Source organism: Pollicipes pollicipes, unplaced genomic scaffold (assembly GCF_011947565.3).
Source record: "Pollicipes pollicipes isolate AB1234 unplaced genomic scaffold, Ppol_2.1 Scaffold_6686;HRSCAF=7923_pilon_pilon_pilon, whole genome shotgun sequence".
Taxonomy (NCBI): domain Eukaryota; kingdom Metazoa; phylum Arthropoda; class Thecostraca; order Pollicipedomorpha; family Pollicipedidae; genus Pollicipes; species Pollicipes pollicipes.
In genome coordinates this window covers 27,338,610-27,365,914 of record NW_023596921.1, presented here as the reverse complement: position 1 = coordinate 27,365,914, position 27,305 = coordinate 27,338,610, and the positions used below count along the sequence as shown (strand labels likewise).

The following is a 27,305-nucleotide window of genomic DNA, read 5'->3' as shown; positions in this document are numbered from 1 at the left end:
GCGGCAGCCGTCGGGTGACTCCCGCCACGAACCGCGCCGCCCGCCCCCGGCCGAGACGCCGCGCGCTACCAGGCGGCGCCACCCGCGGCGCTAGTTACTTCAGCTGCCGGGAGAGGACTCCGGCGAGACGATCCAAAAAGGCCTGCGCAGTGGGGATGCATGGAAGCTACCGACAATTGCCCGCGGACAAGGAGCCCTTCACATCCGCACCGTCCTAGCTTGATACGCAACTTAAATGCATCTCATTATCTCCAATATCTTTGCAAAATAACTTTGATCTCAGCACCCGCGCTTGCGCATTAGTTGTTCAGTGAACGTCAACGTTCTAGATCAGTTGTGTCCAGTTTTTAGTCGTTCAGTGAGCGCCAACGTTCTGGATCAGTTATGTCCAGTTCAGTTCACCGACCTGACGTCATCCGCCCTTCCTTTGTCACTCAGAAGAGCGCAATGTTCAGGAAAAAGGGTTTTAATGTATTCCGATGCAGGGTGAGTGCGATACTGTCTACTTTTTTACCTTTCTGTAAAATCCAAAATTCTTAAAATACTTCGGTAGCAATGGTACGGCTCAAAAAGAACTGTACATACAGCTAGCGGCGTGCGTCCTCTGACAGTACGGGCGGGGGTGAGGCGTATGTTTTGAAAGGGAAGCCGACGTTGTTTGTTGACCTAAGCCAATGGCTGCGGCATTCTGGGGCGACGCAGGTGCACGCAGATCAGATCTGCTGGTGAAAGATCTGCTGGTGACAAGTTCGTTTATTGTTCAACAATCGTGTTTGCACTCAGGCAACTCATATCCGACGTGGCCGCGAAGCGAACATCACTTTCCACGCTCCTATTTCGGGCGGCAGTCACGACTGTAACAGAATCACACTTTCTGGATTGGACAGCACGCGTTCCGGGTCGGGCAAGGATTCAACCGGCACACACAACTCTACCCGAAGTATTATGAGGGAACCTAGCCAGACACGCAGATGGCATCTCTCTGAAGGATAGTAACGGGGCGGCACTGGCTGGCCCAGCGCCGCCGCAGCCGTTCGGGAGGCAGCTAGCGACGTCACGCTGTCCCTGTGACCAGGGCTGCGCCGCTGGCACGGTCAGGGCGTTCTGATCGGTTCCACTTTGTAAGCCCGCTGCGGCGGGGCTGTCTTCACCGGCCCCAGTCCAGTACAAACGGCTAGCTGAGTACGACAAAACGATACAAACAGTAACAAAGCGCACGCGGGGCACCGGGATGTCACACCGCGAACGTACAAACGGCGGGACAGACGACACGGGGGCGGTGTGCGAACGGAGGGTTGGTCACACGACGCAGCGCCCCCTGGCACGGACGAGCGGCGCGGCGGCGCGCCGACACCCCTGTCGGTCGGACGGGCGGTGACGCCTCCCGGCCCGCGGCGTGCTCCACACTGGCGGCCAGTGGCCAGTGGCCAGTGGCCAGTGGCCAGTGGCCAGCGGCCAGCGGCCAGCGGCTAGCGGCTAGCGGTCAGCGGTCAGCGGTCAGCGGCCAGTAGCCAGCGGCCAGCGCCACGCCTCCCGACAGTAAACACAGACTAAAGGTCAGGTCCGGCCCGGTCCGGTCCGGTCCGTCCAGCTGCCTCGGAGGCCAGCGGCCGCGCGGCACCTCCTACACCAGGCCGGCGTCCTTGGCCATGCCGTAGAATACGGACGACTTGTTGGCGAGCAGCTCGGAAGGCGGCGCCATCTCCTTGATCCGGCCCGCGTCCAGAACCATCACCCTGGCGGGCAGGGTCGGGTCAACAGTGACGGCGGTGTCGGGCGAGCGAGCGCCCACACGCCAGGCCCGTCCGGCCACTCTACGCCGCCGCAGTCACCGTCACAACGGCAGCAGCACCAGCAACAGCAGCAGCAGCCCCCTCCCCGCCTCCCCCCCCCCCCCCCCCCCCAGTGCAATGTCAACAGAACAGCACACGTTTATCCAGCACCACGGGGCCACTCAGTGCGCAGCTACAACCTCTTCAGCGTCATCCCCAAAGACCTATCACCAGTCGCTGGACGGTGCCTCGCTGTTGAATCTGGTTGCAAGGCCATTCCAGGCGCGAGACCAGGCGAGCAGGCGACGCTGTATACCTGCCGATGACAATCAGCTGCATTGGCCGGCCGGCAATCTCACCTGGCGCTCTTTATAATGGTGTTGAGCAGGTGGGCGATGGTGCGCACCTCTCTCACCTGGTACTGTCCGTGATGAGCACCCCTCTCACCTGGTACTGTCCGTGATGAGCACCCCTCTCGCCTGGTACTGTCCGTGATGAGCACCCCTCTCGCCTGGTACTGTCCGTGATGAGCACCTCTCTCACCTGGTACTGTCCGTGATGAGCACCTCTCTCACCTGGTACTGTCCGTGATGAGCACCCCTCTCGCCTGGTACTGTCCGTGATGAGCACCCCTCTCGCCTGGTACTGTCCGTGATGAGCACCCCTCTCGCCTGGTACTGTCCGTGATGAACACCCCTCTCACCTGGTACTGTCCGTGATGAACACCCCTCTCGCCTGGTGCTGTCCATGATGGTGTCGAGCCGATGGGCGATGGTGAGCACCCCTCTCACCTGGTGCTGTCCATGATGGTGTTGAGCCGGTGGGCAATGGTGAGCACGGTGCAGTCGGCGAACTCGGCCCGGATCGTCGCCTGGATCAGGTCGTCCGTCTCCAGGTCGACGGCGGCCGTCGCCTCGTCCAGCACCAGGATCTTGGTCTTGCGCAGCAGCGCCCGGCCCAGGCAGATCAGCTGTCGCTGGCCCACACTGCGGCACGCGCGCACGGCCGGTGTCACGCGCCGCGACGCCACAGCCGGGCCCATGTCCACCGCACGTTATCAGGACCCGGCGCCCGAGGTTTGTCATCATCCGGGGGAGGCCGCTTCCCCGCAGCGGGACGTCCGCGGACGGGGCCTCGTCCAGTCGCGCGTCAGCTGTGGCGGCCCTCAGCGACTCTGGGCACCAGTCAGCCGGACAGCCGGCCCTACATCGCCCACGTACGTGCGCTGCAAGACAGCAGCGGCGGGCGCCGGTCCGGCGGCCGCCGCGTCCGTCAGTCTCCGCCGCTTCTCACGGCGTTTCTCATCCCTTGGTTCGCCTCACGGCGTTTCTCATCCCTTGGTTCGCCTCACGGCGTTTCTCATCCCTTGGTTCGCCTCACGGCGTTTCTCACCCCATAGTTCGCCTCATAACGTTTCTCATCCCTTGGTTCGTTTCACGGCGTCACGCCTGAGCGGGCACCAAGCCCCGCTGAGAAAGCGGCTCAACAAACTCCCCCCCCCCCCCCCCCCTCACCGGATCGTGCACGCCCGCCCCGTCCACCGCGAACTGCGGCGTGGCTCATCTGATGCTGCTCCCGTGCCCACTGGGCAAGCACTAAGATCGAACTAACCACTGCCTCGGTGCCATGACTACAGGGCTGTTCCCCAATGAGCCAAATGTAGGTAGGCAATGGGGAAGGGGGGGGGGGGGCAATCTCCACAATTTATCTGCGGTTGATGATAACTCCATGTCTGACCCCCACTCCTTCCGTCCGATACCTGCCTGAACCGACGACCTAACTAAACTGAGCCCGATATCCCACCGAGCGCGTCTGATCCGGTGCCAGAAGCCATCGACTGAACGTGCATACGGCGCGGCCACCGCGTCACCATCTCCGCCGTCCAGTGCCTGACCTGAGGTTACCACCGCCCTCGCTGATCTCGTGCTGCAGCCCGGCGGCCAGGCCCTTGACGAACGTCTTGAGGTGGGAGTGCTCCAAGGCCGTCCAAACGGCCTCGTCCGAGTACTGGTCGAACGGGTCCAGATTGGAGCGCAGGCTGCCCGAGAACAGGACCGGGTCCTGCCGGCGCGCCGAGGCGAGCACGTGTCGGTCAAGGCGCAGACATACCTGCACACGCGCACAGCGGTGACGGCGCCGCGTCACGCCCGTCACCAGACGGCGGGACGTGACACGTCACTCCGTCAACAGACGGCGGGACGCGACGCAGCACTCCGTCACCGCCGCCTTGAATCTGCCCTGTGGGGTAATGACGGTGCTGCAGCCCTGACCCGAGACTTGTCCTTCACAGTCACACGCCGCGCCTGAGCTGCTACTTGTGACGTCACATGTGAACACGTCACACGAAAACATGCGCGCACAACTGGCGCACACCGCTGCGACGAAGTTACTTTCAAGGTCGCACGTCACACCCTGAGCTAGGCGCCTGCCCGCGAACAGCATGCCCCAGCAGAAGTATCACGATAACGCCGTGCGCCCGTGTGACGCTGACCAGCAATGCTACGCCACGCCCAGGACCTGCTATCAGTGTCACTGCGTTGCTGGGACGCTGACACGTGACACGGCGGCAATGCCGTGACGCTGGCGCTACGTCATGGCGCCGCCGTGACATGACCGGGCGGTCCCGACCGGCGGGCGCCGGCCGCCGCTGACCTGCGGGATGATGGTGATGCGCGAGCGCAAGTCGTGCAGGCCGATGTCGGCGATGCGGATGCCGTCGAGCGTGATGTCGCCGGCCGCCGCCTCGATGATGCGGAACAGCGCCAGCGTCAGCGACGACTTGCCGGCACCGGTGCGGCCGACGATGCCGATCTTCTCGCCGCCGGCGATGTCCGCCGTGATGCCCTTCAGCACCAGCTCCAGACCGGGCCGGTAGCGCGTCTGGTAGTCGTTGAAGAGCACGCGGCCGGCGGGCGGCCACTCGGCCGGCGGCCGCCGCTCGGTGACCCAGGCCGCCTCCTGCGGCGTCTCCGAGTATTCCTTGATCCGCTCGACGGCCACAATGTTCGTCTCGACGTCCGAGGTCATGCGCACCAGCCAGTTGAGCGTGGTCGTCACCTGCAGGGCGTAGCTGACCGACATGCCGACGAGGCCGACGTTGATAGTGTCGCGCGCCAGCACGGAGAACAGCGAGGCGAAGAAGGTAATGGCCGTGCCGACCATGTCCAGCCGGAAGGCGAGCCACCTGCCGCGGGTGAGGGGGAGGCGTCAAGGACGGGTCTGCGGGCGGCGCCGGATGCGACGGTGGGAGGGCGGTGGCAAACCTGCGGCTACCAACGTCGAACGGAGGGGAGAGGCGGCATGCTTTTAAAGGAAATCGATCGTGGACAGGAGCCATTATCCGTCTCCAGTAGAACCGCGGCGCGGTTCACAAACACGTTCAGCGCGCCATTCTCAGACTTAAGAAGCCCGCAAGCAGTGATGTTACGCTCACTATCTTCCGAGACGGAGTCATGGGGCTGAATACCCCCTGACCCAGTGTGGCATGCTATTCCGCTCCTCTGGGTCCTGACCCAGTGTGGCATGCTATTCCGCTCCTCTGGGCCCTGACCCAGTGTGGCATGCTATTCCGCTCCTCTGGGCCCACCTGTTGGCGACCATGGACGGATAGTAGCAGGCCTGATTGTTGTCCACCTTCTCCTCCGACTGCAGAAGGAAGTCGGCCGACTTGCTGAAGGCGCGGATTGTCACGGCACCTGGGCAGGGGGCGGAGTGTGTGAGGCGGCTCGACGACACGCATGGGCCGCCGCCTCCCTCGACCACCGGCACGACTGCGAGCTCGTCTGCACAGACGGTAACCAGCTCTGGACCCGCCGGCCGCCCGCTCGGACCGAGCACACATCGGCGGCGGCCGACGGCGGCGGCACGGCGGCACAGACGGTTACCAGTTCTGGACCCGCCGGCCGCCCGCTCGGGCCGAGCACACATCGGCGGCGCGGCGGCGCGCGCGGAGCGTGCGGCTCCTCGACCGGCCACCTACCGGTGATGGTCTCGGAGAAGTGCGAGTAGATGGGCGAGCGCGACACCGACTCCAGCCGCTTCAGCTGCCTGGACGTCGACACGTACACCAGCTGAAACGGCCGCCAAATGACAGGGTCGGGCGCCAGCGGGGGGGGGGGGGGGGGGTGAGGGGGAGGGGGGGGGGTAGCACGCCATACGCTGAACGGTCGTGCCGCGCCAACTGAAGCCACCGGTACTTGCACGTGCCATGCAGCACCGCAATGTTCAGCAGGCCGTCCACAAAGGCACGCTGCGAATGTGGAGCATGTTCTGACACAACACCACGTCGTATTCCGCGTCGCCACCGCGTTCACGGCCCTGGCGGCTTGTGCCTGCACGTCGCACCGACCTCTCACCGGCGACGGGCCGGGCCGGGCCTGCGGCACCCACCTGCATGAAGTAGTACACGCCCAGCAGCGGCACGATGACCGCAGTGAAGATGGGCGTGGCGTAGCAGATGGCGAAGAACGTGCCCAACACCTGGAGAACGGAGCCGGTCGCGCGTCACGCGGGACCCTCCGACGGCGCCGCCCCAGCATCAACAAGCGACAGACGACAGCTCGTGTATCTCGTTAGGCGCACAGGAGAGACTGGGCTAGTGCAGGGAAAACAGCGCTGCATGATAGCCTGAGCACATGTTCTTGGAGACTGCTAACGCCCCTGCCTTGGGATTAAGTCATAAATTGGTATTTGGACACAAAACAGCGCGAGAGCTTGACATCTGCCCAGTAAACTGACAGACAAATACCCTCCAATGGGTCCAGTAGTCTGCCTCTCAGGAAGGGCCAAATATAACACCTGTCACAACGAAGTAAAACAAGCCATTGCATAAAAGAATACCAATTCATATAAACCATTTGCACCTTACCGTTTGCATATCACTGCTTGCATAATAGTAACATAGACCATAACAGCAATGTCAGGTTCGCACAACATTTCTGTAATATTCGCACAGCGGCAATGCAAACCGTCGCATAGCGGCAGAAGGCTTTGTGTGTGTGTCATTGGGGCTTTACGACGCACTCAGCTGCTGAGGCTATATGGCGTCGCCTGCCTCTCACCCTGGCAGGAAGGGCGGGCACCGCGGGGAATCGAACCCCGTACCTCTGGTTTCCCAGACGCGCAGTAGTTAACGCAGACGTGTTAACCGCTACACTACCGGCACCCCGGCAGAGGCTTCGGAACACATTCAGCGGGAGCCCTCCTGACCGTCGGGGAATCAGGACACCTCCGCGGTACACGGGCCAAACACAGGCACGGCTGAGAGTCAGCTTTTGGGGGTGGCAGACGTCTGGTTAGCATACTCAACGGCGCCCCAGGATTCCAGCTGTTTGGATCACCGAAGCTATGTCGTTCTCCACAGATCTCAGCGACTATGACCACTGCGCTTTCAAAAGCCGACCAGGCGCTGAGGCGCAGTCGCCTGGACGTGATGCCGAGGCTGCGCAGGCAGCAGCGCCGGGTTCGCAGCATTCGACGACCCAACCAAAGCGCTCACACATAGACACAGAATATACCCATAAGCGGAGGGGTCTGTGGCCCGTGACGTGCGCGGAGAACCCCAGCCCCAGGCACCGCGCAGGTGGACGCCTCACTGGGTCGTTCACGCGCGCGAGCGACGGCTGCAGCAAGTGGATCGCGGACAGGCCCGCTCCGCCTCGAGGGGCAGAGGTGCTCCCAGGCCGAACGGCGGCTCCCCGGACTGTGGTGACTGGACCAGACCCCGACCAAAGCCGGTGTCGGGCGGCTCCAGGACGACCACAGGCCGCTCTGACTCCGGAGCACAAAAGTTACGGGAGCCACGGAAGCCACGGAGCACCGGAGTCATGGGATTCACTGAGCCAGGAATCTCAGGAATCACTGAGCCGGGGGTAGGGGTCACTAAGCCGGGAGTCCTGGAGCCGATGAGCCGGGAGTCCCGGAGGCACTAAGTCGAGGGTTCGGAGTCACTGAGTCGGGAGTTCGACAGTCACTGAGTCATAAGTTTGGAGGTCACGAGTCGGGAATCACTGAGTCGGGAGTCACTGTGTCGGGAGCCCCGACGCAGTACCGTGAGGTTGCGAGCTGACGAAACGGCACGAGGCTCTAGGCCATGGAGCAGAGGGGCGTAATAAACGACACGAGGCGCCAGGCCATGGAGCAAAGGGGCGCAACAAACGGCACGAGGCCCCAGGCCATGGGGCAGAGGGGCGCAACAAACGACACGAGGCTCCAGGCCATGGAGCAAAGGGGCGGAACAAACGACGCGAGCCTACTGGCAAAGGTGGCGACGCACACAAACGACACTAAGTGGTCGCAGGCGTCAGAAAATGGAGGGCTATACATCTATATGGGGACATCCGCACTTGGAAGGCAAAAATAAATCCCCTGACGGCGTTTGAAAGCAGAAGCCCAAGGCGTGCCATTAGATAACCACTCGGTGACAAGGCCCAGAGAGATACCCCAGCCTGTATGAAACGAATGCATGCCTACTGTTCATTTCGCGCATATTTGCTCAATTGATACATCGACATGAACCTACAGTGGTTTCTTTAAATTAATGTTTTTAGCTGAATCCACGATGGAAACTGCAGGTTTTCTTGACAGAAGAAATCAGCCTTTAGCTACAAAAATGAATGTATCGTCTCTGTATTTTATTGATTCCAGTTCCCAGGCAGGAAAACACGACAGGGAAAAAACCCAGGGTCTGTAAAGAACGAAAAAACAGGCAAAGGTAAGTTAAAGAATAGAAATGTGGGGCCTTATTACAAACATTCAGCACCACCTTCTTACATTTAAGTGGGATTCAAAGCATTGGGTTTAATACTTTCACGTTTTGAGTTGTGTCTTACGTTTTCGAGATGGTTCTTTAGCCTCCCTAACCTTAGTGTTAAGCAGTACCTTGAGTAGTGTCCCCCTGACTTAGACTTTGTGACTTTTTAAATTGACGTTCGCGACGGGATTCCGTTTGCATTGCTTTCCATGACAGCAATTTTTACGAGAAGCTTAAGGCAAGAAGTTAGTCGAATATGGATGAAACGCAGCGGCGTAACCAGCACCACCGGGGAGGACCAACGATGACTGACAGAGAGACAAGACCGGACTAATAAGCAGGTACGACACGGACACAGGATCCCGACAGAAACCACTGCGCTGGCCGATGAGCCGAGGGAAGAAGCTGGCCCCAGGCGACGACAGTACCGGAGACGGACGAACGGGCGGACGGAGCCGCCACGGCCCCGACGTCACCAGACCACACGGTGCCACCGGCCCTCCGGACGGACGGACGGCGCCCCGGCGGCCGCGGCCGCCGCCACCTACGGCGAACAGGCAGTTAATCCACGAGCGGATGTTGAAGGGCAGCGTGTTGTCTATCATATCGATGTCCTTGGAGAAGCGGTTGATGATGCGACCGAGCGGCGTCGTGTCGAAGAACGACAGCGGGTTGTGGAACAGCCGGCCCAGAATGAACGAGTGCAGCAGCCTCGATGCGGCCATCATGCCGTACGCCATCAAAATAGACGGGATGAGGACGAACAGCGCTGCCGGCGGGACAGAGTCGTTAGCACGGGCCGCGGCCGGCGGCGGCAGTGCGGCGGCGCGGCGGCGGCGGGCGCGCGCCGCACCGCCGGGCACTTACGACCACCAGCGTCATGATGAAGCCGCGCACGACCATCGGCATCGTGTTGTCCAGCACGTCTACGTCCTTGCTGAAGCGGTTGATGGTGCGGCCGAGCGGCGTGGTGTCGAAGAAGCTCATCGGCATGCGGATGACGTTGCTCATGAGGATCGAGTGCAGCAGCTGAGCGCCGCCCAGCAGGCACGTGTAGAGCGAGAAGGCGGCCAGCACGGAGAACACGGCTGCAACAGAGGCGCCGGCCGGCCGGCCGCCGCTGCAGCAGTCGGGCCGAGAGGCGCGGCACCGCCCCCTCCCCCTCCACCCCCGGCACGGCACGGACCCCAGGCAGACGCACACCTGACAGACAACCGCCTGCCCGACGCACTCGACACACACAAAGACGGCACGCCCGGCCCGTCCAGCACACACAGACTGAACACAACCCGGGACACGACACAAACCATGGAAAGCGCGGATTATATAGTTTGCGCACGCCAAGGGGCGGAAATACAAATGCTTCTACGATGCTTAAGCATTACGAGCGAGACGGGGCAGGTGTATTATGATACTTTTTAAAGGGTGTTCAGACTTTGACGTGGGAACTACGCTTCAGACTGGAACTTATCCAGAATAATGGCGAAGGTCCAAGAGAATCCTAACATTTTGTTGAAAACGGTATGACATGTTTACAGTATTGTCCCCAAAATTGCGCTTAGAGACACTGCGCATCAGCTTGTTCTGACGGATGTTACATGACGTGCCTGATTAAATTAAAACTGAACTGGTTCTGACCTCGCTGTAAGCTATTCGCAACTCATACAAGTGCAGCCCAGAACAGCGCCTCCTGCCGTCTCGAAAACCAGCACACTCGCCGCAATCCCGCGCACTCCCACGCTCGGCTACAATGAAAACAGAACGCAGACATAGAGCATCCCAAATGACACGAAGCTGACCGGCAACTACGCGAAGCCTTCCCTTGAGCCCAGCCCCAGCTCCGCCATCCAGCGGCACCGTCGGCGGTAGCCAACGGCGGCCAGGCGCCGTCACCGAGAACGCCGTCGGCCCGGCCCACTCACCCTGCCCGAAGCCCAGCGCGCCGTACACGCCCAGGTAGACGTTGCGCTTGTGGGTGTCGTTGGCGGCAGCCGCATCCTCCGTCCAGGACGACAGCCAGATGTTGGAGCCCACGCTGCACGCCTGCAGAGAGCGCGAGACGGCGCCGGCTCAGAGCGGAGGTGTGACTGAATGGTGGGGACACCGCCGGCGGAGGGGCGCGCCGCTGTACGTGGGGGGGGGGGGGCTACCGGGAGTACAGCACCCGCCGCTGGCGGGGGTGGCAGCACATAGTGGCGAGAGGTCACACACTGGCGCCGTTGATTGTCGCGACAGTTGAGCAAGTTGACAGCCTTCGCATTCAAACTCGGCGCCAGGCAGAGGCCTGTTAAGGGTCAGTTAGTTGTCAGTACAACCGGTAAAGCCAAAAACGGTTTACAAGCTCGGTGTAAGCGAGCTTATAGGGATGCTATAGGGATGCTAACATCTGCCCAAAAGGCATGAAATCTAACATACCTGTGCTGCAATGTACAACATAAACGTCATCAAAGCCAGCACCACGCCGACTGCCTTCATATAGTACCAGTAGACTTCACCCTTGACCTGCAATAAAAAGGTCGGGTCAATCTCATGGCCGTCGCGACAGAAAATTAACAAGGCATCCAGAGCATGTCAGCAGCATGAAGCATAAGCATACATTCGATAAGCGACGATCGAATATGGGCGGAACCAAGAACCTCCAAGTGGTGCTCCATAATCCCCGAAACTTTACCAGCCCTCTAGGTTGTATTAATGTACCCGAACACGAATCTTCTACTAAATGTTTTGTATACAAAAGACGCGCTTGAGCACCCTTCCCATGGAGATGGAGCGACACAACAGCCACGTAAACGCCCCGACGATCTCTCAACCGGGAGTGGAACCCAGGCCTTCGCGCCGGCGCCGGCGCCGGTGCCGGTGCCGTGGCCGACTGCGCCATCCGCTCTCTCCTGCTCCCGCGCTTCGCTCACCCTGCCCGTCTCGGACTTCTCGACCTCGATCAGCTTGCCGCCGGCGGCGTTGTTGGGCTTGGCCTCGGTCTGCGCCGGCGCCGCCGGCGGCGGCGGCTTGTCCTCCTCCTTGCCGGCCGGGTGGGCGCCGCTCTTCCTGCGCCGCAGGCTGCCGTTCCGCTCGGTGCTGTTCACCGACACGGACCTGCCGAGAGGGTCGGCGGCGCCGCCAGTCACGCTCCGAGCCCGGCGGCGCTGCGCAGACCGCGGCCACGCTCGTCGAACTGGCGAACAGGAGCGGTGCCTGGCCGCTGGGGTTGACTCTGCCGGGGCAGCTGGTCCAACACTAGGCGTGTGCTCGTGGACAGGGGCCGTTAATCCTGCTCATAAGCTGCTGCTGCCCAGCGCATGACTCTGCCGGGGCAGCTGGTCCAACACTCTTCGTGTGTTCGTGGACAGGGGCCATTAATCCTGCACATAAGCTGCTGCTGCCCAGCGCTTGTTTTACATTAACGGTAGCACGACATAAGACACATCCAAGAGATTGAACCGGATTCCTATGCAAGTACACATCAACGAGCACTGGTACGCCGGTTTAGTGGCGTGTAAGCGTGCACTCACAGGCCAGCGTGAATGAGCGAGCCGACTGGTTTGCACAGTCTTGCGCAGACAAATGAAAAATACACAGAAAAAAATAAAAATACCGTCGAGCATATTCAACAGGTAACAAAAGTCTGCAATCACCACTCGGAAATGCGTCGGCTTGTTCTGTGAAGCTGTTGCGCGAGCGGGCAAGGCCACAACACAGCAGGCCGCATGCATCTCGACTCCAAACATGACCCAAGTGACATGCGGGTCACCTGCGCTGCGAGAAACCGGCATGTCTGGCGTGTCGACATGAAAACCAACCTGGTTAGGACGTTTATACTGGTGACTGACTGGCGTGAGCCAGCTAAATCATCACTGAAATCGGCGGGCGCCTGTTAACCACAGGCAAAGAGCCCCGCGCAAGCCCAGGCCCGCACACGAAGAAGAGGGGGGGGGGGGGGGACAGCCCATCACCACCCAAGCGCATGGCGCAACCTCCGAATAACAGCTGAAGATCAAGAGCATTACACGATTCAGAACCATACAGCAGAAGTAAAGGGAAGCAACACACCCACTGTTAATCAGAGCAGTTATGCAATCGAAAGAGGGTTGGCACGCTTAAGGTGAATTGCCTAGTGTTATGACGGCCATTCTGACATCAGACTGAGGCGGCTTCTTGGTCAAGTAGCACCTATAAATGCGAGTAGGTAAACATGCAACGAAGCCACGTACCAACAGGCCAACACAATGCATATAAACCGAGTGTATGGGGAAAAGAAACACAAGCTAGGAGGTTCGGTTTCCCTGCCATTCGATGTATAGGACAAAACACTGACTCTAACTGCAATGGGAACAAACACGACCACAGCTTGAGGGATATTTACAAACACGTGCTTGACTCCGCTTCTTCGGAATCGGTTCCAACTGACTCATGCTGATTGTCGCCCACACATCGCCCCAAAAATAACACAAAGGCCAGCAATGCTAGCCCGAGAGCCGTGTATTATTGACTGTGGAATCAGCTGGGCGTGTCCCAATCCCTGATGTGCATCCAGCCGCCAGCTCTAAGCAGATTCTCATCACCAGCGAGATCATAACTGTGCGCAACCCCGAGCACTCAGCCCAGCCCAGGGCGCACGGCGATTGGAGAGCGTGGCCCGGAGTCCTCCCCCAACCCCGGACACCACACAACGTTACTACACCGTGAACGATCACCAACGTCACGGGCCAGGAGACAAGACAGACCCGCACCAGCGCGTGCCTCCAGCGGTGCCCTCACACCCAGCACGACGCGGCGGGCCGCCGGTGGGTGACGGCCGGGGCCGGGGCCGGGGCCGGCCGAGCTGTCGGGACCGCCGGCATAGGCGGCGACTCACCTGTTCAGCTCCGGCAGGCTGCCCTCCTCACACTCGGACTCGCGCTTGACACGCGACATCTGACGCTCCAGCTCCGCCCGCCCCAGCTTCTGCTCCAGCTGGTGTTTCAGCTCGCCCACCTCTGTTGGTCGCCGCCGGACGGGCGTGTCACAAGCGGCAGCGGGCCCACCGTGGGCGCACGACAAATGGCACAGGCGGTGCAATGGATGCCGGAGGCGGCGAGGACGTCAGAGACGCGGCAACCAGTGTCGGATAACAAAGATACACGCTAGACGTGATAACGGGCATCACATACGGACAGTCGTGCGAACAGGGGAACGGACATCGGGGACACAGAAACAGACATCAGGAACATGGAAACGGTCATCAGGGACACGGAAACGGACACCAGGGACACGGAAACGGCTGTGACGAACACGAGCATGGACATCGGAACACCCGGGAGGCGACATCGCAGCACCAAGTCCGCATACATCTAGCATCTCATAGAATATTCCCCGCAGTGGCGCCGGGCCCATCACCGGCGACAGACGGGATGACACAAGCGATCGGCTCCGCCGACGTTCCGACACCGGGCCTAACAGACGGGCGCGAACGGCAACCAGCCAATGCGAGGACGCCAAAAAAGGCGCTGACACTCAGCGACACCGACTGGCACCACTCCAAGGGCCGAGCACGGTGGCCACTGGCTCTCGGCCAGAGGTCGGGGATTTTCCGCGAGCGAAGCCATGACGAGCCACCCACCTTCGTCCTCCTCCTCTCCCGCCTCCGTGATGTACTGCAGCAGGAACTCGGAGAAGGCACCCTTGGAGTCCAGCAGCTGCTGGTACTCGCCCGTCTCCGTGACGCGGCCCATCTTCAGCACCAGGATCAGGTCCGTGTGCGGCAGGTACGTGATGCCGTGGGTCACCAGCAGACGGGTCTGGGAAAGCGGACAGGACAGCTTAGGTCAGGCCAGGTCAGATCAGATACGTGACGCCATGGGTCACCAGCACACACACAGAGACCATTCAGATCAGGTACGTGATGACTCAAGCACCTGTGTCGGCTCAGACTGATTAATTCCCAGCTCACGAACGGATTACAAAGCAACTCGTTCGCCCTTAGCCCTCCCTCCCCTGCCCACCCCGTTCGCTCCCCCTCTGCAGCGGCCGATAAATTTGAACACTGCAGACCGAACCCGAGCAGCTCCCAACCGCACTGTTCCGTCAGCAAAAGGGCCACGCCGCCTGTCGGAGCCAACGGCCGCGAGCCCACCTTTTTCCTGAGCATGCCCTTGGGTCCGATGACGCTCTCGAAGATGTGCTTGCCGACGTGCGAGTCGACGGCGGAGAGCGGGTCATCCAGCAGGTAGATGTCGCTGTTGCTGTAGACGGCGCGCGCCAGAGCCACGCGCTGCTTCTGGCCGCCCGACAGGTTGATGCCCTGTGTGTGGCAAGGGAGAGGTTACGGTCGGATCCAGGTCACGCCGCGCGACAGTGTCGGTCTGAGCTGTGGGTAGTCGGAGGCGTCGTCTACGCCGGCGGGGTCACGACTCGCAGGCTAACACCCGTGCTGCTTCCCAGAAGCCGGCGTCTGGCGGACAGTGGGCTGTAGACGGCTCTCTAGGGCTGGCTGGGGACATCGCCTCGGCGCTCTGCTCCCTCCGAGACTCGCCTCACAGCCCGGCACTGATATCCGGCTACTCACCACATATACGATATCCCAACAAGACAACTCACGCCCGTTATTCCCTCCACCGCCCCATCGCAGCACCTGCCTCTCCCCGATCCCTCGGACCGTCCGACTGTGCCTCCCCCTCCAGCCAAGAGGTGGCGCCGTCTGCCCACCTTCTCGCCGATCTCGGTCAGGTCGCCGGCCGGCAGCATCTCGAAGTCGCTCTTGAGCGCGCACGCCTCCACACACTGCTTGTAAAGCTCCTGGTCCAGCGTGCGTCCGAACAGAATGTTGTCCTTGAGGGTGGCGTTCTGTATCCAGGCCTCCTGCGCCACGTACGCCACGCTACCCTGCGGAGCGGCGGGAGGACACGATAGCGGTCCAGCGGCCACCAGCGCCACGCCCGCTGAACTACCGCGAGGAACACGTGATAAGCCAGTGATCCAGGTCTCCTGCGCCGCTTACGCCGTGCTACCCTGAGGAACGTGGGACACGGGGAGTGATATGTCCGTTGTCACTGACTCCTACGTCACTTAAGCCGCAGTACTCTGACAGGAGAGCCGATGATTGGACGACAGTGATCGTGCGTCTAACAACAGCCGACAACGCAGCGACACTGACGCACGTCGTCACACTAATCTCACACTGGCCTCATGACATCGCTCCTAATATTCTTGGAGAAGTGTGGGGAGACCAGAAGCAGACACACATTGGGACAGAAGTTGCAATCATGACTGCCGATAGCCGGCAACAATATTTTTGAAGGCTCGTGACTGGCCTTGAGCCCTGACATCAGCCAGTGAATAACCTCCACGGGCGCCAATCACTGCCATGGACCTCAGGCCGTCAGTGACCCCGACATGGTCCAGTGGCTGACCTTATCGTTAACCCGTGACTGACCTTGCCACTGGCTCGTGACTGACCTCGCGGTTGACACCCACTAACCTTGACGTTGACCCGTCCGCCTGCCTTCTCCATCTCGCCGAGCAGGGCGCTGAGCAGTGACGACTTGCCGGAGCCCACCTGGCCCACCACGGCCACCAGGCTGCCGTCCTTGACGCGCAGGCTGATATCCTGCAGGCAGGGCGGCGACTCGGGATCCCATGTGAAGACGCCATTCTCCACCACTACCGGGTCACCTGCCGCAGGTCGGCAGCTGTCAGCCGCGTCCCAGACGCATAGCAGCGCCGACACCGGGCACCAGCGGACCAGGGTTGACGGCACAGAACCCGGGAGGGTGGGCGCGGGCAAGAACACGGGCCAGGAGCGGATCAGGCAACAGGACACGGACCAGGAGCGGGCCAGGATGACAGGACACGGACCAGGAGCAGACCAGGACAGGACACGGACCAGGAGCGGATCAGGACGACAGGACCGGCACCCCGGGTGCACTAGCAAGCCGTTCTGGCAGGGATCAAGCCAAATAGAAAAAGGATCGTGTCGACCGTCTGTGACCTTCACACGAAGGTATGGGAGAATTTTACCGATGCATTAAAGTGGAAACGCCATCCAAATGCGACGAGCATCCATGTTCACTCAGTCCCCTCAAAACTGGCGGCAGCGTCCCCACACCCGACCTCCACAGCTGGCCGACCGAGCGGTATCCTGACCAGACAGTCCCCACACGTTCCCCATTGAGGGTCCCCCAGCGGCCTCTGCTCGTCCCCCTGAGCTGAGGACCAGCACAGACGGGTCCCACCCGTCCCCTGACGAACAGTGAGGGTCCCCCGGCGGCCTCTGCTTCGCCACGCTGAGCTGAGGACCGGCACAGACGGGCCCCACCCATCCCCCGGCGAGCAGTGAGGGTCCCCGGAGGCCTCTGCTCCGCCCCGCTGAGCTGAGGACCGGCACAGACAGGCCCCACCCGTCCCCCAGCGAGCAGTGAGGGTCCCCGGAGGCCTCTGCTCCGCCCCCTGAGCTGAGGACCGGCACAGACGGGCCCCACCCGTCCCCCGGCGAGCAGTGAGGGTCCCCCGGCGGCCTCTGCTCCGCCACGCTGAGCTGAGGACCGGCACAGACGGGCCCCACCCGTCCCCCAGCGAGCAGTGAGGGTCCCCGGAGGCCTCTGCTCCGTCGCTGCGTTGGCAACAGCCCTCACACTTACTCTCGGATGTGTCGTGCGACACGGCCTTGTCGTCCAGGTCGTCCGAGTTCAGGTACTTGTTCATCCGCGTCAGCGACACGTTCGCCTGGCCGCAGCGACTCCGGTTAGGTTAGGTCGGGTCGGGTCGGGTCGGGTCAGGGGGCGGTGCGACGGCGCCCGGGGCTCCCCGAAGCGGCCGGCGCGGCCACAATACGGCGACTTACAGCCGGCAGCCAGAACTGCGCGCCTCGCTGGCCGCTGCGCCAACGTTCTAGTCACAATGTCCATCGTCACTAGCACGGCCTCAGAGAGCCGTGCTATGAGGCTCCGGCAGCGTGTCCGGAACAGACCGGCTACGTCACAACAAACTATCTGCAGTACGCTGGTGAAGATGACTTGGTTTACTAGAATGTTTGTACAGCAGTACTAACGATACGAAAAATAATTAACATGAAATGATCAGTAGAACAAAGGGCCAGGGTTTTTGACATGCCAACTACGGTTTACAAGCAGACAGCACAAACAGAAAGCCAATGTCACGGAGCATGCTGAGGAAGAGTGCATAGCTGTTTCGAAGGCGATGATTTCCACTATACGAAGGAAAAGGATGAAGTGAAAGAAGCCAGATCTAGCACACACTAGCCGCCATGGCAGTGCACCTTTGAGTAAGAGGCAGCCAGTGCAACAAGCAAATCTTAGCTTTCTTTCTCGACAAGCTAGGAGCAACGTAATCACACCCTGGCCGAAATATGGAAGGAAAGCAGGTTGCTGGTAACAACTCTGGTCCTTATTAGCCGTTCGTCGTCGCGTGCACGTGAGCAGAGTTTTCAAGCCTCAGCCTGAGTGCAACCTTCAGCAGTTAGCAGCGGACAGCGCCAGATCTGAGCACAGCCTTCGAACTCGAAACCCTCGCGTCCCAAGCGCCTCCCCCCGCGCGCCTCGCCGGCTAGGGTCGGCGCGCCGCGAGCGTGCTAGAGTCGTCTCGCTGGCCGGCCGGCCTTGCCAGCCGCGCGTCAGCGGCCGCCGCCGCGCGCCCTCTGGCGTCGCACACCGCTGGTGCCGGCGGCGGGGCAGTGGCTCGCGATGTCACCTGCACCACGCTGATGGTGATCATGGGCAGCATGGAGAGGGGGAACCGGAGCGCATTGAACAGCGCCAGCGAGACGAAGGCGCGCCGGCTGTCCAGCACGTTATTCTCCGGGTCGACCAGCACGAAGGTGGCGAACGAGGCGAGGCACACCTGCGGCACACGCCCTGATGCTGAAGCGGACGGACGAGCGCACGCCGGAGTGGCGACGGCCGGAGGCGCGGAGACACCCGCGCATGCCGTGACGCGGGGCCGGACGGACGCCCACGAATGCAGGGACGGGTGTACGCCCGCACACAAACAAAGTGCACAGACAAACACGGGCCACGTGCACCGATGTGTACAGAAACGCCCGAGCGCACGCCGTCCTCGAGGTAGCAAACGGGCGCCATCACCCACAGGAGACCCTCCAGCGCACACGACACTCGCCGACGTCCCAGCGGCCACCCGGCGCCGCCCTGACACGGCACCACCTGTCGCGGCACGACACTCCCGGACGGCACAGAAAGCAGCGCCGACAGTGGCCGGCGGCGCCGCCATCGCCACCCGCCGGGTCGGCTGTACCTGCACGGTGAAGACAATCAGCATCGGGAGGAAGCTGAGGGGCATGCGGAGCAGGTTAAACAGCGAGAGCGACACGAACGCCTTATCCGGCGAGAGGACGTGCGAGCCATCGCCGGTCAGCACGTACACGACGAACGTCACCAGAGTCACCTGTCGGACATGGCCAGCGTTAGCGCACCGCCAGAGCCATCTGTGAGCCGCCGATGCAACTATCGGCAGTGTTGACGCTCCGCGGAGATAGACATGCGGTCCCGGCGAAAACGCGGCTACAACAATAAAACATTCTGCCCTCAGTGGGCGTTTTATGACAGGATGGCAAAGAACAAGGCGTGTCCAAGCACAATAAGATGTCAGAGTGGCTCTGAAAACGCCACGCGACAGGCCGGACACCGGCACGCCATGATAATGCACGATCAAGCAGCCGTGGCGCCAGAGCGGAGGAAATCCAAGGCGCACGCCGACCACGACGACAGGCTAGTTGCCGCTTAAACTACAGCGGACAGCTACGAACTGGCACATGTTACCAGTTCCCCACGTGCTACTACCACAAGCCACCTCTTTCACGGGATGCGGGACCTCGTTGATACCGAATACTTGAACGTGACTTATGGAGCATTCATCGCTTGGCGATAAAATATTGTATACCTTTTGGCACACGCAACAAAACAACGGCGCTGGTTTGTGGGCGCGCACCTTGTGCCCCTACACAGGTCAGTCACCGGACCATCCCCCCCCCCCCCCCCCCAGTGCCCCATCGGCGCCGTCTGTTCCCGTCCAGCGGCGGCCACCTACCACAAACGGTGCGCACGTCCAGATGAAGGAGGTGCCAGCATTCAGGTACGCCGTCTTGCGCAACACGCGGATCTCCTGGCTCCGAATGTCCAGCACCTGCTGCTCGAAGGACGGCTCCCAGGCGTACAGCTTCAGCACCTGCGGACGGCACGGCAGACGGCGGTCGGTGACGGGCCTCAGGGCGGTCGGACGGACACTACCAGGCCACCAGACCGCCAGCCGGCCGGCCGGCGCCACGATGACGCCCGCGTTCCGGGTGGGCGCCTGTCTGGCGTCGGCGGCGGCGGGCGACATCAGGAGCAGGGTAGACGCGGCGCACTCCCCCCCCTCCCCCCCCCCCCCCCTGTGTCGCCCAGGGGGTTCGCGCCGACGCCCGCGCTCCGCAGACACCACCGGCGTGGCGCGCGGCGCCGCTCGGGGCTCACCTTGATGCCGCTCAGGATCTCGTTCATCAGCTTGACGCGCTGGTCCTTGTACTTCATCTGCTGCAGCTGCAATTTCTTGGTGGCGTTGGCGATCATCCCGTTCACGGGCATCAGGATGATCATGACTGAGAGGCCCGCAAACACGGAGGGGCCTGGAGTCGGAGGACTGAGTCAGCGGGCACCGGCAGAGTCGGGGCCGACCGTCGCAGCCGGGGAGATACGCTACAGCTGGGGAGGTACGCTACGGCACGAAACGTCCGCTACAGCCGGGGAGATACGCTATAGCTGGGGAGGTACGCTACGGCACGAAACGTCCGCTACAGCCGAGGAGAAACGCTACAGCTGGGGAGGTACGCTACGGCACGAAACGTTCGCTACAGCCGGGGAGATACGCTACAGCTGGGGAGGTATGCTATGGCACGAAACGTCCGTTACAGCCGGGGAGATACGCTACAGCTGGGGAGGTACGCTACGGCACGAAACGTTCGCTACAGCCGGGGAGGTTCGCTACAGCCGAGAATACACTACAGCCAGGGAGGTACGCTACAGCCGCGAGGTAAGCTACCGCCAGGGAGGCACGCCATAGCCAGGGAGGTACGCTACAGCCGAGAATACGCTACAGCCGGGGAGGTACGCTACAGCCGGGAGGTAGGCTACAGCCAGGGAGGCACGCTACAGCCGAGAATACGCTACAACCGGGGAGGTACGCTACAGCCAGGGAGGTACCCCACAGCCGAGAATACGCTACAGCTGGGGAGGTACGCTACGGCACAAAACGTCCGCTACAGCAGGGGCGGTACGCTACAGCCGAGAATACGCTACAGCCGGGGAGGTACGCTACAGCCGGGGAGGTACGCTACAGCCGGGGAGGTACGCTACAGCCGAGAATACGCTACAGCCGGGGAGGTACGCTACAGCCGGGAGGTAAGCTACAGCCAGGGAGGTAGGTTACAGCCAGGGAGGTACGCCATAGCCGGGGCGGTACGCTACAGCCGAGGAGGTACGCTACAACCGGGTGGGGGGGGGGGGGTTCCAGTGCGTTAGGGCCGGAGAGGGCTCCGTTTCGCTACAGCCAGGAAGGATGTGCTATCCGGACGTGTTGCCGGACCACAATGATGTGAGGCTGACGAAGCAAACCAGACAGCCACGCCCGGTCCACCACAGACGGCCACGAGCTTCCAGTAGCGACACCCGCTCCACAGACCGACCACCCTTCCACCTTCGGCGCCGGTGAGCCCCGCTGCGAGCAGCGGGCGCCCTTCTCTCACCGAGCTCCTGGTAGAGGAAGTAGATGGCGAGGCAGATCTGGAAGGGCGCCGACCACAGCAGGCAGATGTACGAGGTGAGGTCCATGAACCGCTGCGCGTCCACCGCCATCAGGTTGACGATCTCGCCGACGGTCGACTCGCGGCGCGCCAGGTTGCTGATGACGAGCGCCTGCCAGGCCGGCCGGCGTCAGCACCGTTCGCCGGGCGGGGAGGAGCCGCGGCACGACAGCACCGGCTGCCCGCCGCACTCGGTTCGACACGCCCGGCTCGGCACTCGCCAGCGCTGGCCAGCGCTGGCGCCGCTGGTACGACTGGTGATCGCGACAATAAGTCGGTCACAGCGGACCCACACACCGACGACGTGTGCCCCCTCCTCCACCCCTCCCCCTTCCGCCCCCCCCCCCCTCCAACCGACCCATCACTATCCCGGGCGGGCCCCGTCGGCACGCGTCGCACCTGGCGGCGGCGGCAGTCGGCCCGGCCGGCCGCCCACCCACCTTCCTGTAGACGGCAGAGATGAGCGTCGTACGTAGCCGCATACCCGTGGTCATCATGACCAGGAAGTACTGGTTGAGCACGGCCGACATCAGCATGTTGACACACACCATCAGCACAGCGTAGAAGTAGCCGTGCCAGACGGGCTGGCTCGAGTCGCCGACAAAGCCAATGATCTTGCTGCGGCACACCGAGTACTGATCAGATCAGGGCGGAGTCGGGCCGAGTCGGCCGGTCCCGGCCACAACCCGGGCGCCGGCTGCCGCCTGACGGTAAACGGTCGGCGCGGACGGCGCGACATGGTTGCGCCCGTCCCAGACAGGCGTAGTGCCACGGCATGGAGACAAACAGAGGTGCGAGGTTCGATTCCCCGCGGTGCCTGCCCTCCCTGCCAGGCTGAAAGGTGGGCAGTGCCATACGGCCTCAGCGGTTGAGTGCGTTATAAAGTTGCCGTGGCGACGACGGCGAAATGGAGAAAATATCCAGACGTGACTTTATGTACCGATAGCCTAAAACCGACCTACCATTCAAGGCCGGTGTCAAAAAATAAACTGAAAGACGTATGCTGCATGCCGAACAGAAGCACACTGCCTGCCTGCTGTCAGGCCAGCTCACCTGAGGATCTGCGGGTTGACGAACTGCAGCGTGTCATAAACGAACTTGAGGATCACGCCCAGCGCGAACCAGCCGCCGAACGTGCTGACCAGGGCCGGCAGGATCGAGGCCCGCTTGTAGGCCCGCCGCTGGCCGCTGAACGCCACATCATCAGTACCCTTGGTGAACTCCACCTTCTGCACCCGCGGCGGCGCCCGGCTGTCGGTCAGCGGGACACGGTGTCAACGGACGGAGGTCAGCGGGACACGGCGTCAGCGGACGGAGGTCAGCGGGACACGGCGTCAGAGGACGGAGGTCAGCGGGACACAGCGTCAGCGGACGGGGGTCAGCGGGACACGGCGCCAAAGGACGGAGGTCAGCGGGACACGGCGGAAAAGGACGGAGGTCAGCGGGACACGGCGCCAGAGGATGGGGGTCAGCGGGACACGGCGTCAGTGGACGGGGGTCAGCGGGACACGGCGTCAGTGGACGGGGGTCAGCGGGACACGGCGTCAGAGGATGGGGGTCAGCGGGACACGGCGTCAAAGGACGGAGGTCAGCGGGACACGGCGTCAGAGGATGGGGGTCAGCGGGACACGGCGTCAAAGGACGGAGGTCAGCGGGGCACGGCGTCAGAGGAGGGGGGTCAGCGGGACACGGCGTCAGAGGAGGGGGGTCAGCGGGACACGGCGTCAAAGGACGGAGGTCAGCGGGACACGGCGTCAGAGGACGGAGGTCAGCGGGACACGGCGTCAGAGGACGGAGGTCAGCGGGGCACGGCGTCAGAGGATGGGGGTCAGCGGGACACGGCGTCAGCGGACGGAGGTCAGCGGGACACGGCGTCAGCGGACGGGGGTCAGCGGGACACGGCGCCAAAGGACGGAGGTCAGCGGGACACGGCGTCAGAGGACGGGGGTGAGCGGGACACGGCGTCAAAGGACAGAGGTCAGCGGGACACGGCGTCAGAGGACGGAGGTCAGCGGGACACGGCGCCAAAGGACGGAGGTCAGCGGGACACGGCGTCCGAGGACGGGGGTCAGCGGGACACGGCGCCAAAGGACGGAGGTCAGCGGGACACGGCGTCCGAGGACGGAGGTCAGCGGGACACGGCGCCAAAGGACGGAGGTCAGCGGGACACGGCGTCCGAGGACGGAGGTCAGCGGGACACGGCGCCAAAGGACGGAGGTCAGCGGGACACGGCGTCCGAGGACGGGGGTCAGCGGGACACGGCGCCAAAGGACGGAGGTCAGCGGGACACGGCGTCCGAGGACGGGGGTCAGCGGGACACGGCGCCAAAGGACGGAGGTCAGCGGGACACGGCGTCCGAGGACGGAGGTCAGCGGGACACGGCGCCAAAGGACGGAGGTCAGCGGGACACGGCGTCCGAGGACGGGGGTCAGCAGGGCGTCAGCGGACGGAGGTCAGCAGGACACAGCGTCAGCGGACGGGGGTCAGCGGGACACGGCGTCAGCAGACGGAGCGTCAGGAATCGCCGTACACTCGGCGCGAACGTGAAGTCATTGGCCGGGACACGATCGAAGCGGGACAAGATGTCTCGGGCCTGTGCAGGTTTTGAAGCCAGGCCTGACCAACTAAGGAGCCACCGGCTGAAGCCGGGCCAGCTGCATGACAGCGCTCTCCGATCAGCCCGAAGGCGGAGTGTCAGCATGGGTGCACGGAAGCCGGCGCCCGTATCCAAACGTGTACGCAAGAGCTGGGTCTATAATGCAGGAGAACTGGTTCGAGCATGTTTGCTTACCAACTGAATGCGTCACAAAACAACCAGTACGAGGATGGTGTTTGTGCATGTGAGATCGAAACCAACACCATGCGCGAAAGGAACGCATGAGCCACTATGGTTACGATGTACTTTGGACACCTATCGCATGACGCAGTCCAGTGGCGCACCGCGGCAATTCTAAGAAATGTGTTTACATCTCTACGAGCCAGATGCCGTCCCCACCGGCCTGGGCCATAGTATGTGCCATGGACAACGTCGGGGCAATTCATGCCCAGGCAGACGTTGGCACAGCGGCGCAATGCCAGTGAGCTGCTGACAAGACCACGAGTCTCGCGCCTGGACGCCAGCATGCGGCAGTGCCGACGGCGATGCCACCAGTCGCAGGCTCCGGCTCCACCGTATCACACATGCTCTGGCCGCAGGCGGGGCCGGATCCACGGCAGAGGCGGGCGCCCCCCCCCCCCCCCCCTCCCCCCGCCGGCCGCGGTGCACCCTCTGTACAGGCGGGGCTCGCCAGGGTCGGGTCAGGACCGCGGTCGCATGCAGCGCAGGGGCGGCGCCCGGCCGGCGGCCGGGTTCGGTGGAGCGCGCAACTGAACACAGCCGTCACAGTACGACACCGACGGGGTCTTACCCGAACTGGTCCCAGAACTCCCTGCGGTACAGGCGGCCGGTCAGGCACACAACGCCGGTAGAGACAATACCGTGGCGTCGCACACACTGACAGGGGAGACACCACCAAAACCGTGACGTCACACACACGCACGTACAATAGACCCGGGGTCTATTGTGACGTCACACCAGCCGCGTCGTCCACACGTGACGTCACATCACGTCACGCGGATGGTGACGTCGCGCCGCAGAAGCGTCCGAAGCGCTCTTTGTTCCGCCCAAGTTCAAAGCGGCGACGAGCCAGACAGACCGTGATCGATGATGTCGGTTCGCCCCCTCTCCCCCCCCCCCCCCCCCCACATAAAAGCGGCACGGCGACGACGGAGCGGGGAGACTTGCCAACACTGGGGATGTCTATAGCAGTTTCCAATAGCGCGGCACACGCACCCGGCACGTGCATTGCCGACTGCGACCATCCTCGGCATCCCCGTCCCACACCAGTCAGAGGTCGGCGGCCAGACGCCAGGGTAAGAGTGTGAGGTGAGGGGCGACGGGCCAGTGCGAGAGTGCGAGGTGAGTGGCGAGGAGTCAGTGTGAGAGTGCGAGGTGAGCGGCGAGGAGCCAGTGTGAGAGTGTGAAGTGAGCTGCTAAGAGCCAGTGTGCGACGTAAGCGGCGAACAGCCAGCGTGAGAGTGTAAGGTGAGCAGCTGAGCGGTGAGGAGCCCATGTGAGAGTGTGAAGTGAGCGGCACGGAGCCTACGTGAGAGTGTGGGGTGGGCGGCGAAGAGCTGGTGCGAGAGTGTAAGGTGAGAGGTGAGGAGCCTGTGTAGGTGTGTGAGATGGGCGGCGAAGGAACGGTGCGAGAGTGTAAGGTGAGCGGTGACAAGCCCGCGTGAGAGTGTGAGGTGAGCGGCGACGGCAGCCGGTTGCGATCGGCGTCGGCACCGACGCGGGCTGGCCGGCCGCCGCTGCGCTCAGCGGACCAGCCATGTTGTTCAGCCACTATTTATAGCCGCTGATGACGGCGACAGCGGCGACGGCCCGCCCCAGCCGCCTCTATCCCGGCTTCGTTCGGCCACAGGCGGGACCGCAGCAAGCCTTTTCACACCGTATCAAAACGTCACTGGCCAAGCAAAGCAGGAGTGCTCGCGACGTAATTTTCCATGGCTCGCGACTCGCCTGGTTATTCGCTAAAAGGCCGGGTCGTGGCCAGACGGCATCGTGTTGGACGCCGGCTGTGTTTGAGCCACGCGCCAGGTGGCAAAAGAATGTCTGACTGTTCGGCCGCCGCCCGTGAGCGCATCCACTGGGCACAACACGGATCGATTATCCGCTGCCCACGCCTGGCGCCCGGCCCGCTCCGCCGCGTGCCCCCCTCCCCCTCCCCCCCCCCCCCCGCTGGCTGGGACCTGATCAGTGCAATGCGCCGGCGGTCCAGTTCTCGACATGCCAGACTCAAACCCGTAGAGTAGAAAACGATACCTTACATGATGGTTTTGATGTTTCAAACCATGCAACAAACCAACTCTTCTTCAATCTGGCAACTGCGACCACGCTACGGCCCGCCAATCTGTTCACTCAGGTTTCCCGCCTTGCAGCGAGGGAGGCCTGCACAGTACGGTCGCCTCTCATCCTCGAAACATGAAAAAATGTCTCGCCAACCGCCCTACGCCTGCGGATCGGCGGCCCGCCGACCCGTCTCGCGTGCTGCACCGAGCCAGACTGGTCCTGGCCTGGCCGCCGTCTTCCCGCGCCGGCTGCGGTCCGCCGGCCGGCCGGCACCCACCTCCGACTCTTCTCGAGCAGCTTGTGCCAGAAGCCGTTGAAGATGGGCACGATGCGCGAGCAGCGGTCGGCAGGGTTCAGGTCCCAGAGGTCCTCGCGCTGCAGCGATTTGCGCCAGCCGCGGAACGCCATCGGCTCGAACCAGGCGAACGTGATGTCGCTGATGAACGACGAGCTTGCCTTCGGGGACGGCCGCTGCCGGGAGCCAGGCTGGTGTGATCAGCACCCGGGGCAGGTCGGACGGCACCCGCAGGAGGTACAGACCGCACCGGCGGGAACTACAGACGGCACCCGGGGCAGGTGCAGACGGTATCCGGGGAAGGCACACACGGCACCCGGGGATGTACAGCCGGCATCTGGGGAGGTACTGGCACCTGGGGGAAGTACATATGGCACCCGCGGGAGGAACGGACGTCACCTGAGGGAGGTACACACGGTACCCGCGGCAAAAGACGGTCAGCATCGCTAGAGGGCGGGAGAGAGGGTCCGTGGGGAGGGGGATACGGTCAGCATCCTGAGAAGATCAATCAAATCAAATCAAGCCAAGATGAATCACGGGTGCAGTCAGCCAGGGTGGTAGAGGTCCAGCCATCACCCTGAAGGCACACTGGAGGACAAAAACACTCCGGCTGGAGGAGATACTCTCTCCCCCCCCCCCCCCCCCCACGTCGAGCAAAACAAGTCACCAATGGACACACTAAATGTGGGCATTGATCAGAAAAAAATGCAACGAAATTATTGGCCTACGCCCAATGGCACAGGCAGATCATATACTGTCAACGGTCTCCCGACCTGATCCTTTTGTCGCCGCCATTCGCTGCCTCCGTC

General features: G+C 62.4%; 1 protein-coding gene across 6 annotated transcripts in view; it reads right to left on the bottom strand.

The window, feature by feature from the left end:
• Positions 1 to 1,454: 1,454 nt before the first annotated feature.
• The window catches only part of MRP (Multidrug-Resistance like Protein 1), a 51,344-nt gene continuing 25,493 nt past the window's right edge, over positions 1,455 to 27,305 (bottom strand). Inside the window, exons 7-32 of one of the 6 annotated variants that reach the window (XM_037230713.1) lie at positions 26,479 to 26,672; positions 24,715 to 24,735; positions 22,361 to 22,558; positions 21,748 to 21,925; positions 21,251 to 21,419; positions 19,983 to 20,134; positions 19,558 to 19,695; positions 18,766 to 18,915; positions 17,136 to 17,220; positions 15,977 to 16,170; positions 15,205 to 15,381; positions 14,633 to 14,800; positions 14,120 to 14,297; positions 13,376 to 13,496; positions 12,321 to 12,374; positions 11,433 to 11,616; positions 10,939 to 11,025; positions 10,446 to 10,566; positions 9,391 to 9,611; positions 6,162 to 6,251; positions 5,752 to 5,842; positions 5,359 to 5,467; positions 4,425 to 4,956; positions 3,667 to 3,833; positions 2,564 to 2,758; positions 1,455 to 1,736 (exon numbers count right to left, since the gene is read on the bottom strand). In XM_037230713.1, coding sequence (XP_037086608.1) covers positions 1,625 to 1,736; positions 2,564 to 2,758; positions 3,667 to 3,833; positions 4,425 to 4,956; positions 5,359 to 5,467; positions 5,752 to 5,842; positions 6,162 to 6,251; positions 9,391 to 9,611; positions 10,446 to 10,566; positions 10,939 to 11,025; positions 11,433 to 11,616; positions 12,321 to 12,374; positions 13,376 to 13,496; positions 14,120 to 14,297; positions 14,633 to 14,800; positions 15,205 to 15,381; positions 15,977 to 16,170; positions 17,136 to 17,220; positions 18,766 to 18,915; positions 19,558 to 19,695; positions 19,983 to 20,134; positions 21,251 to 21,419; positions 21,748 to 21,925; positions 22,361 to 22,558; positions 24,715 to 24,735; positions 26,479 to 26,672 — 4,086 coding nt within the window. In that variant the 3' untranslated portion in view covers positions 1,455 to 1,624. Of the gene's footprint in view, positions 1,737 to 2,563; positions 2,759 to 3,666; positions 3,834 to 4,424; positions 4,957 to 5,358; positions 5,468 to 5,751; positions 5,843 to 6,161; positions 6,252 to 9,071; positions 9,293 to 9,390; positions 9,612 to 10,445; positions 10,567 to 10,938; positions 11,026 to 11,432; positions 11,617 to 12,320; positions 12,375 to 13,375; positions 13,497 to 14,119; positions 14,298 to 14,632; positions 14,801 to 15,204; positions 15,382 to 15,976; positions 16,171 to 17,135; positions 17,221 to 18,204; positions 18,355 to 18,765; positions 18,916 to 19,557; positions 19,696 to 19,982; positions 20,135 to 21,250; positions 21,420 to 21,747; positions 21,926 to 22,360; positions 22,559 to 24,714; positions 24,736 to 26,478; positions 26,673 to 27,305 lie in introns of all 6 variants that reach the window. The other 5 variants (XM_037230716.1, XM_037230711.1, XM_037230712.1 and 2 more) reach the window with 5 other exon arrangements.